Here is a 20401-nt window from a genome sequence, read left to right on the forward strand (position 1 = left end):
ATTTGAATTGAGTAATATATAAATCTAACATTGATATCCTCCCTCCCTCTCTTCCTCCTTTTCCTTTTTCCTTTCCTTCTATTTTTCTTCCTCTCTCCCTTTCTCCTTTCTTCCCTCCCTCTCTCCTTTCTCTCTACCTCTCTCTTTTCCTCCCTCTCTTCCCTTGTCCCTCCCTCCCTCCCTCATTCTCTCTGTTCCTTCCTCCTTCCTTGCTTCCTTTTCGTATTAAACATCCACTGAAGACACATAACAAACTAGGTAATGTGTTAGTCACCAGAGATATTAAAAAGTAATAGTTAAGCACAATTCCTCCCTTCAGGGAACTTATGTTCTAACAGGGGAAAAAAATCCCTCAGGGGAAGGCAGACACGTGTGCATCCTTCTGAATTGTGTAAGGGAGGAAGAAAAAGGAAAGAGAAGATATGATAGCTATACTTTAGGGCTACCATATTCTTTCAAAAGCAGCCCCTCCCCCATATTCTATGTAGAATATGTTTCTAGCCATTAGGAAAAAACCACTATTCTCTCAAGTTAGCCTTGGGAAAAGAAGCTTAATTTCCTGACAGCAGAGCCATAGTGTGGCCATGATCGGAGGCAGTGTCTTACCTTGAGGTCTAATTTGGAAGGTGAGGGTGCCAGGATTTCCTGTGCTGCAAGAAAGTCCAGAAATAATCCATTTTTGCGGTGCAAAGAAATATTCTGAGAGCTTAAGTAAATTCCTTTTAAGTATTTTTTTAAAAACACACATTGTAATCTCAATCTCTTTTTTTTCAACAATAATAATTTTTATATTATCAGCAAGTATACCAAAGTTTCTTCTATCTGAATTCCACGTATGCCTGGGATCAGATCTCTTGGGTATTTGCTCATTGGTGGCCTCCAGATCCAGGGAGAAGCTGGAGGTGTTTATTCTTTCCACATCCCTGCCCCCCTCTCTCCTGACTTGACTGATATACCCTGGGTATGCCCAGAACATTGAATCAGTGAGCTGGACAATGGCGGTATTACCAACAGACACCCCACAAGTGACCCAGTGGCCTGGGAGCAGAGAAGAAGGAATAGAAAATTGGTAGGTAAGTGATATGAGAAGATTCTGTGGACAGAAGGAATGTTATAATGATAGAACATTGACATAACATATATAACATTATAATGTTGTAATGATATAACATTGATATTATGACCGAAGTGTTCACCTAGGCCACTGGTTCTTAAACAGGAGTGATTGTGCCCCCCAGGTGACGTTTGACAGTGTCTAGAGACCTATTTGGTTGTCACAGTTGGAAGGGGGTGTTACTGGCATCTAGTGCATAGAGGCCAGGGATGCTGCTCAACATCCTACAATGCACAGGACAGCCCCCTCAACAAAGAATTGTCCAGCCCCAAATGTCCATAGTGCTGAGGTAAAGAACTGCTTTAGAGAAGGGAGAACTGGAGAAAAGACTGAACCACGAGGAAAAGGGCATCCGAAGGCTTTGTCCACAGAACAAGTGAGGTGAGGAAGAAAAAGTATCACAGAAAATATATTCAACAGATACTGGCTTTCCTGTCTTGGGTGTCCATGAGGGTAGAAGGTTGTACTTGGCAATCTCATTAGACCCAAAATACATAGGCAAACAAAGTTCGTAATATCCTGCGTAAATTGAAAATGAAAACTTGACACCCAGACTGGAACTGGCAAGAATGAACAACTTCCTCATTTTTACCCAATTCACCAGGGCATTTTAACACTCAGTCATCTCATTTCCTTTCAGAGCTGTAGAGGTGTCATGATTTTAATCTCCCTTCAGTGGAATTTTTCTGCAACACGGAGCCTGGCCATTCCACTTTGGGGATGTTTTTGATGGCTATGTCCGATGGCGTGAAGGAAAATTGTTCACATTTGTGTCTTGGACGCTGTCATGAGCTGTGTTGATTTTCCTCCAGTCGGAGCTGTCCCTGAGGATTTCCTGGTTTTAAGGGCAAAAACCTCAGATAGAATGAACTGCCTTTGAAAGTCGGCTGCCTGGCATGAGCAGTCACCCTCTAAAGTCATTCAGACAGAAGCCCAGAGTGCTGCTTCTGTGTTGGTCCAGAAGCATCTCTTGGGCCTGGTTCCCTGCAGGGAGTGGGAAGCCTGGGGGGTTTCTCTGGGCTGTCCTCCATGCACAGGATGTCTCCCATGTGGCTCTCTGGGAGGATTGTACTCTCATCCCTCGCTCAACAAATGTTAGCATTGCTTGAACAATTCCACCAAGAAAAGAGTGATTGACTTGGGAATTTTAAAAATACGTATATTTCAGGGCCTAGAAATCTAGCCCAGGAGGGAGCAAGGCGGCCTTATGTTTTTGGCACCAAATCCAACGGCATTGCTTAATGAGAACTGCCTGTCCAGAGGGATCAAGGGCTTGGGCTCTGCAGGCTGGTTGGCCTCTGTGAACTCTGGGGTTGAGGGTTCACGCCCTGGCACTTCTGCTTCCAGTCAATCATGTGAAGGTTTCAAACATATCCCCACCAGCAACCTTCTCCATTTCAGGACGTCCTGCGTGCCAGGTCTGGAATGCGGGCAGGGAGCAAGAGGCAACGGGTAACAGATGCTGCGATTTGGACACTCTCCCCTCCTTTCTCTGCATGTACCAATTCCCCAGGGGCCGAAGGTCAGAAGCCTTGTTTGGGCTCATTGTTCCACGCTGATGGCTGGACGTTTATTCTTATCTGTGTCTCTTGTTGCTTCTGAACCTGGCCTCGCCAAGATAGGGTCACCTCAAGGCCTGACATGGGGATTTAAACGAAGAATATTCATCTCTGTCATCATCTACAGTAACTTATTTATTGGGTGCTGACACCAGACTCCAAAAAAGTAGTAGGCCCAAGCAAAAGGCTGCATAGCCAACTTCATTTGGATAGTCCTGCTCCAAATTTTCCAACTCCAAACCCTGTGTTCCTCAACTAACCCCGTCTTCGCTCTCACTCTCATTCTTTTGGGGGTGAAAGAAAATGGGATTAGGAGGGAATCCTGCTTTATTTATTAAGTGAATTGACTCCAGGAAATGTTCCTTGTTCAGAAGTCTACTATGTTTCCTGTTAATATAGCTATTCCAGCTTTCTTTTGATTACTGTTTGCATGCTATATCATTTGCCATTCTGTTAATTTTAACCCACCTACGTCTTGTTTAAAGTTAAGTTTCTCGTAGATTGAATATAATATAGGATAGATGAGCCTGGAGTTGTTCTTGAGTCACTGTATCTTTGAGAAATGTGGATGTGACCAGTTTATTTAAAGGGCCTGAATGGCAAACCGACCTGGGAACACTGAAACAGACTCTGAGGTGATGAAGGAAACAGAGAAATCAGCCCAGGCAAAGAAGCCGGGCAGGAGCACCCAGTTGGTGACCTAAGATCAAGTTGAGCAAGCAGGCAACATAGGCATTGGGTGGAATTCCACGTGGAGATCAAGTCAGAGGAGTTCAAGGACAGAGAACCCAGCTGCTGAGAGGAAATGAGAAAGGAGGCTGGGACTCCACGATGCCGTAGTGAAGAATAGGGAGTCTGGTTTCTGGGAAATTGGGTGGAACTACCAAGAAGGTGGGGCACCAAGGCCAGAGGGGACCTTCTTCATGATAGGGGTTGACAGTGGTACCTTAGAGCCCATTTTATTTGCACCTGGATTGTCTTAGAGTGTGGGATGAGCCGAGCCTGCAGGCGGGAATTGCATAAGTGCAACTCCAGACTGAGACTTCAGAGCCAGGAGCCAGGCAAGGGATGATAAAATACACCGATGGGAAGATTCACTTGCCCAAATTCAAGGTTTTATTTTTGCTCAATGACCTGCAGCCACTATAGGGAGAGGATGGAATTTGCTAGAAGGTAGATTTTCTAGCTTTTATTTTGATATTATTTTTTATTCTGTAGGTATATGTGGTTTCTGCAAATATGAAGCACTTTTTTTTTTTAACACAAGTGTTTTAAAAATAGTGGATGCTTCGGGTTTAAGGGAAAGTTACAAGTAGAACACACTCATGAGAAGTTGGAATTCTACTCTAAATATTTATTGAGCACATACTACGTGGCAAACATTGAGCTAAGTCATCCTGATCTCAGACTTCAGGAATATTACTGTCTAATGGGGGCAAAGGAACAGAAATAGTAAACAAAATTTACACAAACAAGTGCTAAATTGCAACTGTGACAAACATTATGAAGGAGGCTTTGTGAATCCATATTAGGGGAACCTGGCTCAGGCAGGGAGATCAAGGAAAGACTCTTTGGGAAGTGATGGTTGAGAAGTAATCTGAAATATTAGAGGTAGGTAAGAAGGTGAGGGAAGAGTGGTTCAAGTAGAGCTCTGTAGCAAACCAGAGCATGGCTACAACAGCCAGTGTGGCCAGAGTGCAGGGAATAAGGGGAGAATGGTCCAAGATGATGCTGGGGAAATACGCAGGGACAAGACCCTGGAGGATCGTATGGGCATTGTGGGAGAATTTCATGATCAGTAGATGGGAAACTTTGAAAGTTTTTAAGTCAATGTGTGGGGGTTAAAGCGGGGATAAGAATGGTGAAAGGAGTGCAGGGGGGTATGTGTGACATGAACCAATTTAGAGATTGCCTTGGCTGCTCTGGGGAATGAATTAAAGGAGGAGACGCAGTGTGGATTACAGGTAGACCAGTTAGCAGGTTATGTCAGCTGTAGAGTGAGAGATGTGAAAGCTTGGACTGGGAGGTTGTGTGCAGAGGTAGAGAAGAGCAGGTCAGTTAAAGAGATATTTAAGAAATAAAATCAACAGGACTTGGTGATCAATTGGACATAGAGGGTGAGGGGGCCGTCAAACATGAACCTTTGGTTTTTGGTTCATGAAACTGGTTGGATAGGGCAAGGTTTGGGGGAGAGACCATGGGTGCAGTTTTGGACATGTTGAATTTGAGGTGCCTTTTAGGCACCCAAAAGAGATCACCAAGGAAGCAGGTCAATATTTGGGGCTGAGCTTAGCAGAGAAATTAGACCCAGAGATTTAAATTTGGGAGGCATCTGCATAAAACAGCGAAGGAGGTGATGGTGTGGATGGCGTTGCCTACGGAGGGATTAAGAAAGAACCAAAGTAGTCAACATCTCAAAAGCTGCTGTATATCAAGATGAGGCCAATCAAACATCTATGGGAATGTGTGTTGATGCGGATGCCATTTTTGACATCAGGGAGCGCTGTTTAGTGGAGTGAAGACGCTGAATGCCTGACAGAGTGTGGGGAGGTACAATGAGGTGAGGAAACAAAAGTAGAACATCTGAACAGCCCTTTGAGAAGCTTGACAGAAAAGCAGAGGCGAGAAAGAGCAGAAGCTGAAGGGAGAATAAGATTGGGGAAGGGGTGAAATAAACTTTATTATCTGAAATACTTTACTGAAATTGAACAGCTTTTAATGACCATAATCAAAAATTGAGCTTTGAGAATAAGTAGACCGTGCAAAAGAACCAATGTTCATTAAATAATTTTTCTGTGCCTCTCCTTAATTGGTAATTGGTTTTCCGTCATGACGTATTTGCTTGTTAATTGCTGTACTTCCTATTTAATCATGCTTTTATAATTCTCTTAGGAGAACATGACTGAAAAAGATCCAAAGTGAGACCAGAATTCCTTTCCATAAATCGCCCATATTAAGACAGGACAACTACAAGAAAGGTTTTTCCCTAAGTCCTCGACCCCATTTTTATTTTATGTTCTTGAATGTGCATCCTACAGTGAGAATGATGCTCAAGGGAAAAGCATTTTGCAAGTTCCACATGTCTCTCTTTTTATGCTTCTATTAGAATCATGAGCAACTATCTTCTTCGACGTATTTCACTTGAATATTTTTGAAAATAATAATATACTTTTTTTTGTGTGTGAGGAAGATTAGCCCTGAGCTAACATCTGATGCCAATCCTCCTGTTTTTGCTGAGGAAGACTGGCCTTGGGCTAACATCCGTGCCCATCTTCCTCTACTTTATATGGGATGACGCCACAACACGTCTTGACAAGTGGTGCGTCAGTGAGCGCCCAGGATCCGAACCTGTGAACCCCGGGCTGCCGAAGTGGAGCGCGCGCACTTAACTGCTACACCACTGGGCCGGCCCCTGAAAATAATAATTTAAAAAAGAGGGGGATGTTGGCTACTCTCTGGAGTGTATGACATGCCTTTCAAGTTGTCTTTGAAAGGTGATTAATTACAACAGTGTTGTTTCAAAAGTTCAAATTAAATGTACTTCAAAACTCTTACTAAAGGGAATATATTTTACACACCTGTCACTTGTGAAAAGGGCTGATTCAAGTCAAAATTATGAAAGAGGTAAAGCTAATCATTAGAACTGGCACCCCCTATTCTGTTGAATGAAAGAATCTTCTAATAACCCTTGAGTGGCCCAGTCTTAAGCACTCCTTAACTAATTCTCCATGAGTTCTGTGATGTCACAGAATTGCTGTCACTCAAAGTTGGAACGGACTTGAGAGCTCACTGAGGCCCAGAGCCATGAGGGGACATGGCTGAGTTCTCAGTGAGTGAGGGGATAGTTGGAGAATGCCCTGATGGCTTTGGGCCACCAGTCCAATATTGTATCTGCTATGGCAAGAGTTGGGAAATTACAGCGTGGGCCAAATGCAGCCCAATGCCTGTGTTTGTAAATAAAGTTTTATTGGAACACAGCCACCCATTCATTGACATATCCTCTACGGCTGCTTTCACTCTACAGTCGTAGAGTTGAGTAGTTGCCACAGAGACCACCACATGGCCCACAAACCCTAAAATATTCACTATCTGACCTTTATAGAAAAGGTGCTGAGCACTGTGATTATAGCATTGGCTGCCAATCCTGGCTGCACTTTATAATCACTTCCTAAAAAAAGTACAAGGTGCTGAGCCACACTCTAGACCTTCTCATCCTCAATCTTTCAGGATGAGATCAAGGAATCAGCATTTGTTAAAAAAGGTGATTTTAATGCTCAACCATGTCAAGAATCACTGCATTACATTAAGCTGCCTCTAAAGCACATTGCCTTGAAAACACGTTTCAGGCTATAAGTGCATTTTCATGTGGGATACGAGACTGGATAAAGCCCTCCAGAGTGGGCCTTCACAGACTTTTAAATCCCCTTGAAGAGCTTGTTAGAGCTGATTGCTGAGTCCCGCCCCCAGAGATTCTGATGAGCAGGCCTGGGGTGGGGCTGGAGAACTGGCATTTCTAACAAGCTCGCAGGTGGTGCTGATGCTGCAGACTCCTGACTACACTCTGCATAGCACTGACCTACACCAAAAGGGCTTGCGTCTCAAATGCAAGTCAAGTCTTGTGAGCTATGGGATGGAGTTGGGGATCAATTTATGGACCAACTGCTGGGATTGTTCCAGACCACACTGTGAAAACTCCCACTTTTCTGCTCCAATCATCCTTGTTTTCCCCGCCTCCACTCTGTCTGTAAGACTCGAAATCAAGCCATTCTTATTCTGGATCTCCACTCCTGTATAGGTTTTCTTTTACTGTAGTTTTATATTCTCTGGGGGATATTTTGACTCTTGTAAAATAACTATTTTGACTGTAGAGAGGCAGGATGGTGGATGTGAGAAAGTTTAGGCACAAAAGAAAACGAATTATACTTTGCATAGCAGTACAAAAAAACAGCAGAAGTTGAATAAATATTTGTGGAAATCATGAACGCAAAAACAAAATGATGAAAAGGCAACAGAGACAGGCAGAGACAGTGGGCCTTGGAACCACAAAAATGATTTTATTTAGAACCAGATAGCAACAGCAATCGAGAGAGATTCTGGGCTGAGGGCTTGGCAGTGTGACTCAAGTACCAGCGATTGAACCGACTTTTCATTTCCAAACTAAGCAAATCACATCCAGATCTTCATGACACTTATCAGTGGATTCCCATTTACACAGGCTTCAATTGCTTTTCAGGTTTCAGATTTTTGTAACGATTTTGTAAATATTTTTAAAAGTGAAGGAGCCACCGCAGTGAAGGTTTTGAATTGATTTGGTGTCCCTTTCCTTTTTTTTGGTATATTAGGCATTGAGTCAATTACAGGAAAAGTAAAAGATATTTGTGAGAGTTTTGCTTTCAACATCCCCCCAAACAACAAGCGTTTCTCAACTGCGGCACTATTGATATTTTGGGCTGGATCATTCTTTGTTGTGGGGGTGGGGGGGCTGTGCCATGCATTGTAGGGTGTTCAGCAGCATCCCTGGTCTCTACCCACTTGATGCCAGTGGCATCCCCCAAGTTGGGACAACCAAAAATGACTCCAGACACTGCCAAATCGCCCCTTGTTGAGAAGCACTATTTTAAAAACATCCTCCCACCCCCATCATTGTCTTTGTATCCTCTGAAACATTTTATAAGGGTAGACCAGATCGTCAACTTCCCAACACCAAAAGCACCTGTACGCGAGCATAAATGCTTGTGTCTCTGCAGGCATTGCATATGTGCCTGGAGCCGAAATAGAATTTCATGTTCACTGGAAGGCGCTGGTTTGATTCCTCAGGAAGTTTAGGGTCAATATATCAGTACCATAATAAAAAGGCTGCCTGTCATCAGGCCTTTTCCTCTTTTCCAGCAGAAATCATCACCATTTACAGTTTTTGAAGTCATTTTCTTTTAAAGCTGGAAAGAAAATCTTCACCCAGGCCCACTCTCATCTTAATCCATTTAGATTCCTACTTGAATTATATGGCCAGCCACTTTCAACATTGGATCCAAGTTTCTTCATTTATATCCACCAGGAAGAGAGGTACCATGTTTCTGAGTTCTGAGGACTGGCTACATAATTTGCAAGGCCCAGTGCAAAATGAAAAGGCAGGTCCTTTGTTCAAAAATTACTAGGAATTTCAAGACGGTGACAGCAGAGCATTAAACCAAGCACTGGGCCCTTCTGGGCCCGGGGCTCTGGGCAACAGCACGGTTCATATACCCACGACGTTGGGCCTGGCAGCCTTGGTCGATGCTGCATCAATTTTGTTGTATTGATTTAATTGGCACCGCCATCTCTTTCTCCCTTGTATCGCAATGCCTCTTCCTGTGAAGTGAGGACCTCAAAAACAAAACACCGTGACCCCAATCCATTTAAAGAATTGTACTGCAGCAAATGTTTATAGCATATATTTTTTAGACTTTCAAAAAATCCATATGGAAATCTTTTCCACATCATTACAGCAATGAAAGTACACTGCAGCCTTTCACCATATACATATTTTCCTGTAAATATGACAACATGGAAATAGTAACTGCTACTATCCACAATGTTTTTAAGTTAGCAGAGTGAGACTTCCACGACAAAATTATAACATAATCCCTCTTGTCCTTAGAAAAATAGCCAAAACATAACCTAAACGGTTTGCAGTGAAAATTTGAGTAGTAATTTCTTTGTATTGAAAAACATTATATCCATGGAAATATTATCCTTCTGGTAAATGCTTTACATTAACATCATAAGGCAAACTGTAGCATTTATTGGTACCTGGAAACCGTGATTTAAAAAACTCAGAAGCTGAGTTTTAGACCCTTTTATTTAAAACCTGTTAGTGTACAAAGTGCATTAAAATATCTATTATCCAGCTACCAAAAAGAGTATGTAAAAAGTACTGAGACAACCTTTTCAGCTTATGCAGGGAAGGCAAATACACAGTTTTTATATTGTAAAAAAAAAAAAAAAATCTCATTAAGTTTCTAGAGAACGATTAATTTTTTCCCATTGAGGTGTCCATCTTTTAGATGTGAAATTGTCCTAAGTAGCTATCAAAATATTCATCTGGGTATAAATAATATAGGAAATATATAGACTCTATCTGTTAAGAAAAAGGAGAGCATCTGCCCGTGAGGAGGACAGAAGCACCCCGGAAGCCGCCCGTGGAGTCCAGACTCACAATCACATAACGTGATGCTGAAACCGTGGGTCTTTGGACGGATGTCAGGGAAGCAATTGGTCGATTTGGTTAAAAACAAAATCACTAAAAACAATGCCTAAATCCAGCAGTCCGTTCAGTCAAAATGGCCAACCCAGTAGCCCAGATAAATATTTTAGCAAATGTAACGATTTATAGATGTCCTGCCCTTCGTCAAGGTAGAACCAATGCCAGATTCCAGGTCCACGGACTGCTTGAGAAAGCCTTAATTCACAGACCATTCCGTCCTGTCAGGTCAGCATGCCAAGAATCCCATCTGATATTCTATCAGCAGGTTCCAGCATGGGAATAGCAAGTTTGATTTTTTTTTTCTTACAACTCTATGGTAAACTACACTAGAATATATAGAGGGACTTCATCTTGCAAGATGTGTTCAATAAAGGTCTGTGTATAATAACTTTTGAGGTACTAGTGAATAGTACTTGATGCAATGTCCCTTGTCATTACCAACTCATAAATATTAAGTGTTTTTCAAGTGACTTATATTCGGACATGGTAGTGGTGGTAGGGGCCATGTGTTGATGTCCTGGAGAGTAAAATCAATCCAAAGTGGTGCTGCCATTTGTGACAGAAAATGTTTATTTCCTCAGCCCCAGCAAGAAAAGAAAAATGATTTGGGGGAGGGGGAAACAGGACAGTTATTAAATGTAGTCAAGAAAGTTCACAAGCCTAAAGCAACTATTAAAAGGAAGAGCGAAATAGATTTATATCATGAAATAGAATCCTACTTCTGATAAAACACAAATCAGCCTGAATTTCTGAATAATCAGTAGGATTCAAAGTGACTATTTTCAATTGCAATCTCATTCTTAATGTTCTCCCAGAATCCTTAATCCTGGGAAAAGCAGGGCAAAATATAGCCAAAGGTTTCAGAATCCTTCTTTCCAACATTATCCCAGCAGCCATCAGAGGGCAGTTAAAGATTTAGCCACGGCAGATTCCAAGCTCCAAAGTCAATTCTTTGCATTCTCTCTTTTGCTCTCCACCCTAGTTGATCTAATAAAAGTTTTTGATATCACAGTTAAAACACCTCAAAATAAACCTGAGTAAGAAAGTTCATTTACTTTCCCACTAGGTTCAAAACTATTTTTTATTTTTAAAATAGTTGCATATTCTGTTATGCACTGTTGAAGTGACAGGACCTACGGTGAGATCAGTATGAAATACGATGAGGTGAGAAGGTGAATAAGCATACGAAACTACAAGAGAGCTTTTCCGCAAGCCCATAGACTGGTGAAATAAAGGCTGTAAAGAGCTGGTAAACTTATGGGCCTCTTAATGTGCACAAGCAAATAATTCCTAAGAGTTGTAATCCTGGTTATGTTTCTTTTATAAATAATCTATAAATTTTCCTGTAAATACAAAAAAAATCTGAAGAAATTATGAAAGCCTGTACTTAATACAAAACACAGTGACGGGGGGAATCGCCCATTTTGAGTCCTATCTTAGCTGATTTCTGGACACTTTCTTGGCGAGACTTAATCACACTCTTGAAGGCTGTGCTTTTTCTGTCCCCGAAATGGTGGCCATAACCCTTTTTACTCCCTAGAAAGCAGCTCCACGTGGCCAGGTGCTCACGGCAGCTGCTCTGTGCAGTCCAGATGGTCTGGGATGGGAAGGCCAGTTATAATGGTCAAACATTTGTTCCACACGGTGAAGGTGGGGCACACAGGCTGCGAGAATGTGATGTCGAAGGTGTAGAGGTGGATGGAGTTCAAAGCATCGTAGAAAGCGATGGAGCCGTTATCATAGTCCAGCAGGATGCCGACACGCCGGAGGTGGGGGGCTGGCTCGATGGGGATTTCCTTGCTGTTGTGTCTCACCACCCAGTTATTGTGACAGCGGCACAGCGCCCAGGAAGCCGAGTTCTTCCCAATCCACTCGTGCTTCGGGGCTGATTTGTAAGCGAGGCCAATGGCATACCTGCAGTCATAAAACAGCAACAACAGAAACAGTGAGCCATGTTGCATATGCATGTTAAATCCCTTCTATAGTCCTCAGGGGCCATGAAAACATGATCTTCTGTGGTCCCCGTTCGTTCTCCTTAAGTGAAAGCTTGGCAAGAACCCTGACACATGTGTTCCCCATCTTCTTGCCTCCCAAACACACAGTGGCTGGAAAGGGGCCATTGTATTCACCCACATTCCTGTTTTCAGTTTGGACATTACAAGAGAATTTGAACTTTGTGTTTTTCTGCCTTTTTTTTTAAACCCTCATGAAGACACAATGAATTCTCTAGACCAGTGCTGTCCAATAGAACTCTCTGCAATGATTGAAATGTTCTGCTGTATTCAATATGGTAGCCACGAGACACATATGGCTATCGGGCACTTGAACTGTGGCTGGTGAGAGTGAGGAACCGAACTTCAATTTTAATTGTTAAATTATTGAAATAGCCACATGTGGCCCATGGCTACCATATTGGACAGCACAACTCTAGACTTTTCCTTTTGACTTTCTTTGAATTTTTCAACTGACACCACATCTGTCATTTTCCACAACTTTGAGTGCACTTTGGAAAAGGCAAGCATGGAGAATAATTTTCCTTTATGGGGATAAGTTCCTTGTCATCTCAGCCTCAGTTTTCTTATCTATAACACAGAGACAATGACAGTCTCCATCTCTGAGGGTTATTTTGAGCAATCAAGGAAGGAATACATGTAAAATCCTGGGGACAAGGCTGGGTATGTAACTGTCATTTTATTATTTTTGCCCAATGACACATTACTAATAAGTCCCAGAATCAGAATTTGAACCTAGGATGACTCAAAAGGCTACAAACTTAAACATTCTCTAGTGCCTTCTCTCACCAGAAATTGTGTAATTCATCACTGCCAAGAGCCCTTCTGATTATATTTCTTACTACATTAAAAAAAATTCTGAATGTCTTTGAGCAGATGGATATCCTGGTTATTCTAAATGTTCTCTCACTGCTCAAAAAAAAAATGTTAAGAATTCTTCCTACAATATTCTAAGCTTCTTAATCTCTTTACTCTGCTGAGGTATGTCTTCATAATATTCGTAGTATTTCACAGTTATTAAGATAAAGGAAAATCCACTATTTTTAATAAAGAGTGAATGACTCAGGGTTCAACTTTTAATATGTTATAGCAGAAACCAGTCTAAGTGGATATTGAGGGCTGGCCTGGTGGTGTAGTGGTTAAGTGTGTGCACTCCGCTTCGGTGTCCAGAGGGTTTGCAGGTTCGGATCCCGGGCACGCACCAATGCACCGACGCATCGCTTGTCAAGCCATGCTGTGGTGGCATCCCATATAAAGTGGAGGAAGATGGGCATGGATGTTAGCCTAGGGCCAATCTTCCTCAGCAAAAAGAGGAGCATTGGCATCGGATGTTAGCTCAGGGCTCATCTTCCTCACACACACAAAAAATAAATAAGTGGATATTGACATATGGTACCTTACCCAATGCAGAGAGAAAAACTTCATTGGTCTTTGATAAAATGATATTCTCTTAAAAATCACGTGTTGGATTTAAAATACAATCATTTTAAGAGTGATGTGTTAAAAAAGAAAATGAATATAACATGCCATCACTGAATTAAAAAAGAAGATGGAATTGATAATCCGTTAAACCCAGTATACCAGCCTGCCTCCTGTCAACTCGGCCTCCTCTCTTCCTTCTCATAAATCCTACTCTGCATTTCCCAGAATCCCCTCTCCAGCAGTAATAGTCTGGCTCAGGTTCTGCCATTGTGACACCCTTGCACAAGATCCAGAAGCTCTAAGAAGAGGGGAAACAGTCTTTTCCAGACAGTAGACAGTAGAGGTGAGGTTTGTGGAAGCTTCTGGGTGAACTCCTGGGTATACTTGCCTCTGGGCTGTGGGTAGTTTTCCAGCACCCACAGCTTGTCTTGGCCTCATGGACCGGAGCAGCAAGCTCCCCGGCTGACTTGCATTCCCAGCCCTTCCAGGGCTGCCGTAAGCCTCTGATTCCCTTCCTCCTTGAAGTACGCAGAATGATTTCTTTCTTTCTTTTTCTTTTTGGTGAGGAAGATTGGCCCTGAGCTAACATCTGTCGCCAATCTTCCTCTTTTTGCTTGAGGAAGATGGTCCCTGAGCTAACACCTGTGCCAATCTTCTACTTTTGTATATGGGATGCCGCCACAGCATGGCCTTGATGAGTGATAGGTAGGTCCGCACCTGGGATCTAAACCCATGAACCCCCGGCCGCCAAAGCAGAGCGTGTGAACTTAACCACTACGCCACTGGGCCGGCCTCTCTCGAGTGATTTCTGTTTTTCTGCTGAACCCTCACTAAGACACTTTGGAAACGTTTTTGTTTTGCAATTTTAAGTACTCTCCCCAAAGATGTTCTCTATGCCTTGGCAGACACCATTTCCATTTTCCATATAACTCGGAACCTGCATTTGCATCACAGAATAGCCATATGTCTACACTGTTTCCTTCTCATGGCTGCACACTATTTGTATTTTTTATTAAAGAACTTTGATATTTATTTCCCATTTGAACCTTAACTGAACCCCCTATGAAGTAGCTGTGGCAGGTATGACTGACTTCATTTAGCAAATGGGAAAACACAGAGCAGGTTAAAATTAGGAGCAAAAACCACAATCTCACCCCCCACCCTTGACTTCTGGCCCAGTAATCTTTGCGTGAACCCACGTTTAGTTAACACCATTTCATAAGACACCAAGCGCACGTTAACAGCATTAGAGAGTAAGAAAATAAGTACGTGTATAGTCCATTAAGCAAAGGAAAATACCATTATATCATCATTAATCTGTAAAACTATGTACATATTTCCATTGAGCTTGAAAGGTGCAGGCAGAAGGTAATGTTCCATTAAGTTACGCAGTGAGACTCGGAGAATTCAAAAAGTATAAAAATTATGTTTCTCAGAGCAATGTTAACATGCCCCATTGCAAGGACCATAACATATATGTTAATTTAAAGTCAGGACTATATTTCACAAGAAAATATATGTGTCATTAGCTATTGCAAGTCAAGGCATCGTAGGCATTTGATCCTCGGAGTTACCCCTTCCTTGCTAACATCTCCCAGGAAATGTTAAACTACTTGCTACATGAGAATTTTCTGAAATTGACACAGTCAGGTTTGTAAAGATCCAAAGTGTGGCAATTAATTTTAGAATTTTTTCCCTCCTCGTGAGTTGTTTTTGACATCTGGAGGGTGTTTTCAAGGTCATGCTGATCTGTGTTTACATCACTGCAGTGGGCTGGTGGAATTCCCCGCACCATTCATCAATGGGAATGAGATCATAATGATCAGGTATCATTTATCGTAAATAATTATTAATGGGGTTGTAATTATTTAGACACCGGATTCCATCCCAGATTAATACAGCATGTTAATTAACTAGAAATGTTTGCTCTTTTGCACCTGCACAAATTCATTGTATTTTCCTTTGGGCTTTCATCTCGCCTCAGTGCAGCTAAGGATTATAAATGCCAGTCTGGCCCAGAGCTGACTGGGGAGGAAGGATTTGTCCTCCATCCTCCAGCAGGATGTTGGAACTGGAAAAGGTTCTGGGCAAAGAGAATCGTGAGGATCACAACAGAAGAAAATCTACTTGCTTGGCCAATATGGGTACCATGGTTGGGAAAAATGAGCCACACAAGCTTATGATTTCACTTCTTAGATTTCAGCTGACTTGTACCAACACTATAAGAGACTTTGACATAATGTACTATTTGCATAGATGTGAATTGAACGGTTTTTTAAACAAATAAGAAGTGTTCTAGCATCCTTATATCAAAAATAACACAGTTATAATAGTCATCATCTTCAGGTTACGCAGTTTTGAGTTTTATTTTTTTTTAAAGGAAGGATTAAGCTATCACTCATTAAGCACACCACTGTAAGCCCTAAGGAGTAATTATAATGTTCCAAAAATATAGCGTGGTGGTTAAGAGCAGGGATCAGCAAACTACAAGCCATGGGCCAAATCTGGCCCTCTGCTTGTTTTTATAAATGAAGTTTTATTGGCGCCCAGCCAGCCCCATTCGTGGATATATGATCTATGGGTGCTTTCCCACCACAACAGTAGAGTTGAGTAGTTGCAACAAAAATCATCAGGCCTGCAAACCCAGACATAGTGGCTCTCTGGTCCCTTACAATGTTCGTGGACCCTTGGTTAGGAGATTGCACCCTGATTGCAGACTTCCTAACTCTGCCACCTCTGAGCTTTGTGAACTTGCGTGTGTGTCTCAGTCATCTCATCTGTAAAATGGGACACTAGCACCTACCTCTGTTAGGATGAATAAATGAGTTAGCATCTGTAAAATGCTTAGATCAGTGCCTGGCACATAGCTGTGCTAGATGAGGGCTTGTTAAATAAAAATAAAACAGCTCCCTTTTTGAGCAATAGCAAGCAGGCACGTGAGACCGACGGCCAGAGGAAGGGGTGCAGCCTGTGGGATAGGTAAGGTCAGCTCTGTGAGGCTAACTTGGCAAGGTAAACTAATTCCAATGTAGACTGCACCCTGACCTTTGCCCTTAGGCTTAAAGAACTCAGTGGGCTAAAGTCACTGGGCTGGATCTACCAGACCTTTTGAAATGATTCCCAGCCGATGATCACTGCTCCATCTCCAGCCCTCAGCTCTTAGCTATTTGTACCAATTGGTCCAGTCTAGAATCATAAAACATACAAGGCAACAGAAATTAGTTTTTTAAAATGATGAAGAGTAATGTTTTGGAGTAGGAATCTGCAAACTTTTTCTGTAAAGGGCTAGAGAGTTAGTATTTTGGCTTTGTGGACCATTGGATTCTGTCTTAACTGCTCAACTCTGCTGTGTAGCTCAAAGGTAGCCATAGACAATAGGGAAAAGAATGAGCATGGCTGTGTTCCCATAAAACTTTATTTACAAAAATAGGTAGCAGACTAGGTTTGGCCCAAGGGCTGTAGTCTGCTGACCCTTTTTTTTTTTGGTGAGCAAGACTGTCCCTGAGCCAACATCTGTGCCAATTTTCCTCTACCTTGTATATGGCACACTGCCACAGCATGGCTTGACAAGCGGTGTGCAGGTCCGCACCTGGGATCCAAATCCGCGAACCCCAGGCCGCCAAAGCGTGAACTTGACCACTACGCCACTGGGACAGCCCCTGTTGACCCTTTTTAAGGCGTAAAAGAGCAGCTCTTCCAGGGATCAGGACTCTATCATCTTAGCTGCAATTCTTGCCATAAATAAAAAAATGGATGGACTTAAAACAAGGTTTTTTTTTTTATTGGTTGAATGGTAGATTAGATGATTGCTTGGCAAATATTCACTCCCTCCTCTCATTTCGATGGGAAGAATATACTTCCTTGCACCATTGGCTTTGGGCTTGGCCATGTGACTGGCTTTGGCCAATGAGAAGTTAGTAGACATGATGCAAGCAGAGGCTTGAAACGTGCTTGCATAGTTGGGCTTGCGCTCTTGGGCTTCTTGAGAAGGACACGGCCTGGGTAGGCCACATGTCCAAAGAGGATGAAGAGACACATAGGACAGACCTAGATCCAACCTACAGCTTAAAGCAAAGCCCAGTTGAGATTAGCCTTGATCAGCTAACCCACAGATGTGGGCGTTAGTGAGCAATAAGTAATTGTTTGAAGCCACTGAATTTTGGGGTGTTTGTTACACAGCATTACCATAGCAACAGCTGACTGATACAGCTTTTCTGCATATTATTCTTTAAGATGGACCCTGGTATGGGTCAATGCTCTGACAAAGTACAGAATGAGATATTCCTTTTTACAATTGGAGGACAATAGATATAATTGCCTACCATGTGCTTCCACTTATGACCACTTCCCAGTAATGCCGGCCACTATCAATGAACACGTTTCCAGCTACACCATAGCTCCCCTGGCTGGTGAAACGTTCAGGTGTGTGACTCTTTTTGGATGATGACTCATCACGTTCTACTGTCAAGTTATCATGGGACACTTTTAGCTTTCGATGTGCAGATTTGGGGTCCAGTTTAAATGGTTGGCCTGGAAATAAGTTTACAAAACAAAAAGAGGAAGAGAAAAAGGACTGTTGAACATGACCAGTAACATATTTTCAGAATCAGATTTAAAAGCACAGTAAAATAGTGAATATGAACATGTCCCTGCCTTCATAAGCTCCCAGTCTGTCAGTTCTAAGATAGGAGATCCAAAGGTACTATGCTACCTCTTCAGCAATAGCATGCATAAGGATCAACCAGAACATGTGGTATAAGCTATCCTCGTGGATCCTGGCTGTACACAAGCAGCACAGGAACATACTGGCTGAACAGCACCCCGAAAAAGAGGAGAAAGTGAAGACTTCATTTTCAACCATTGCCTTGATCAATCCACCTTAAAATGCATTTGTGCTCAATAGAATTCAGACCAGAAACCAAACAAATCAAGATTGCAGATTTTAACACGTATAATAGTCTAAAGGCTTATGTTATTTTGAGATTGTTCAAAATTAAAGCACTACTCTCACGAGCTTAGAACGACTATAAAATTGTGTACTTTTCAGCCTACAAGATCAGGAAAAGAACGTGATAGTAACACCTAGGTTTTCGACTCCTGAGTTTATTTATATATATATATAATAAAGCCCTCTCTATTTCATTATTCACGTTTGCGTTTTGAAGATTGAACCATTATAAAATCTTGGCAGAGTCACACCTAAACATCTTGTTGTAGCTGTTACTTCTTTGAGATTCAACACTGGTTTGGAGGACTGCCTGTCATTCAACACCACATCAGGTACAAGGCATTTAAAGTCAGGAAATGAGTTATAAGCTGATGCAAATACCATGGTGTCCAAACTCCACAGTCACTGGTGCAATTAGTAGATCTCCTCTGCCCAGTCTACAGATCTCAGACAATCATAGGGAAAATGTGTGATCAATTCCATTGTGGTAATACATGATGCTGGCTGAGAAACTGAGGCAGCAAGCATGGGGTAGTGTGTGTTATGTCACACACAGGTAGGCCAAAGGATTTCCAGTTCCTGCTTGGATACAAACATGACACCAGCACCTCTAAAATCCTTTCTTTTAGATCAGGGACCAGCACACTTTTTCTGCAAGGGGCCGGATAGTAAATATTTTCAGCTACGCTGGCCATGTGGTCTCTTCTGTAGCTATTTAACGCTGCTATTGTAGCATGGAAGCAGCCAAAGACAATAGGTAAATGGACAAGTGTGGCTGTGTGCCAATAAAACTTTATTTACAAAAACAGGCAGCCAAATTTGCCCCGTGGGCTATACTTTGCTGACCTGTTTTAGATTTTTGTCCAATCAAAGAAAAGCTTAAAGGGGAAGCTGAGAAAAGTGCTGAGCAGGGAGCAGGTATTCTCAGAGGCTGTAAAACCTGCAGGATTACATGTGTAGTTTTGGCTTGTCTTATAAAAAAAAAAATGTCCTCAGGAATAATCATACCAGCAACTACTAGGGATAAAGTATGAACTAAGACAAGAAGAGTCTGAAGATAGTTTTGCCTAAGATATTTCAATTTTTAAAGGTGGGAGATAGAATGTGTGTAAAAATAATTGGACGCTAATGGGTGGATTAGGAAGAAATTCCATAAAGGCACCCATCATTGAAAATGAAGGCCATGTTCTGCATGTCCTTCACAAAGTGAAGAATATCAGAACGTCAGAGCCATCAGAAAGACTGGCCTCATAATGAGACGTATCCTGCTTGCCTCAGCTCACACCCTCACAGAGCAGGATCATGCCAGCTTAGGTCAGGCCCGACCCCCTGCATCCTCAGTGAGCAAATTCCACCTGCGCCTCAGATGCATTTCTCGAATAAACCATCACCTACTCTGTCCAAGTTCAAGGCTTTTGTTTCAATGAGGACAAATTAGTTCAAGGAACAGATTAATCATTTACTTTACTAAACAATTCAACTCATGCTAATATTTGTACACACAGGAGTTTGGCAAACTACAGCATGAAGGCCAAATCCAGCCCACTGTCTGTTTGTCAATAAAGTTTTATTGAAACACGGCCCATTTGTTTATGTGTTATCTATGGCTGCTTTTGCACCACAATGGCAGAGTTGAATAACTGTGACCAAGACCATCTGACCTGTTCAGACCCAAATATTTGGCACATTACAGAAAAAGTTTGACAACCTTTTGTATATAACTTGATAACATCTGATCAATGATTGCACGTCTAGAAATAGAAGATGACATTACCTGTCTATATGAAATGAATAAATTATCTTTAGCAAAACTGATGAAGCACAAATAAGATGTCTCAAAGATATATTCTACAGAGTTAACCTCAGTGTATGCATTCATTCCTTTTTTTCCTATTTAATCTCTAAAAATTCATCTTCTTTACCAGCAGAAACATTGAGAGGAGAAATTAGCTTAATGTTTAAGAGTATGTGTCTTAAACACGTATATCTGGAGTAAAATAGTTATTTGACTACTGAAATCAAGGATTTGGATTCAATGAAGGGTCCTCTTGAAAAGTAGTTAATTGTTCCTGTTGACTGGCTGGCAACCCTATAACAAGGCTT

General features: G+C 42.0%; 1 protein-coding gene across 3 annotated transcripts in view; it reads right to left on the reverse strand.

Moving 5' to 3' along the window:
* Positions 1-7705: 7705 nt before the first annotated feature.
* Positions 7706-20401, reverse strand: part of MID1 (midline 1) — a 198017-nt gene continuing 185321 nt past the window's right edge. For all 3 annotated transcript variants that reach the window (XM_058535427.1, XM_058535428.1, XM_058535426.1), the window contains exons 9-10: positions 17673-17880; positions 7706-11830 (exon numbers count right to left, since the gene is read on the reverse strand). In XM_058535427.1, the coding sequence (XP_058391410.1) occupies positions 11482-11830; positions 17673-17880 (557 nt within the window). In that variant the 3' untranslated portion in view covers positions 7706-11481. The remainder of the gene's footprint in view (positions 11831-17672; positions 17881-20401) is intronic.

This window comes from Diceros bicornis, chromosome X (genome assembly GCF_020826845.1).
Source record: "Diceros bicornis minor isolate mBicDic1 chromosome X, mDicBic1.mat.cur, whole genome shotgun sequence".
Taxonomy (NCBI): Eukaryota; Metazoa; Chordata; class Mammalia; order Perissodactyla; family Rhinocerotidae; genus Diceros; species Diceros bicornis.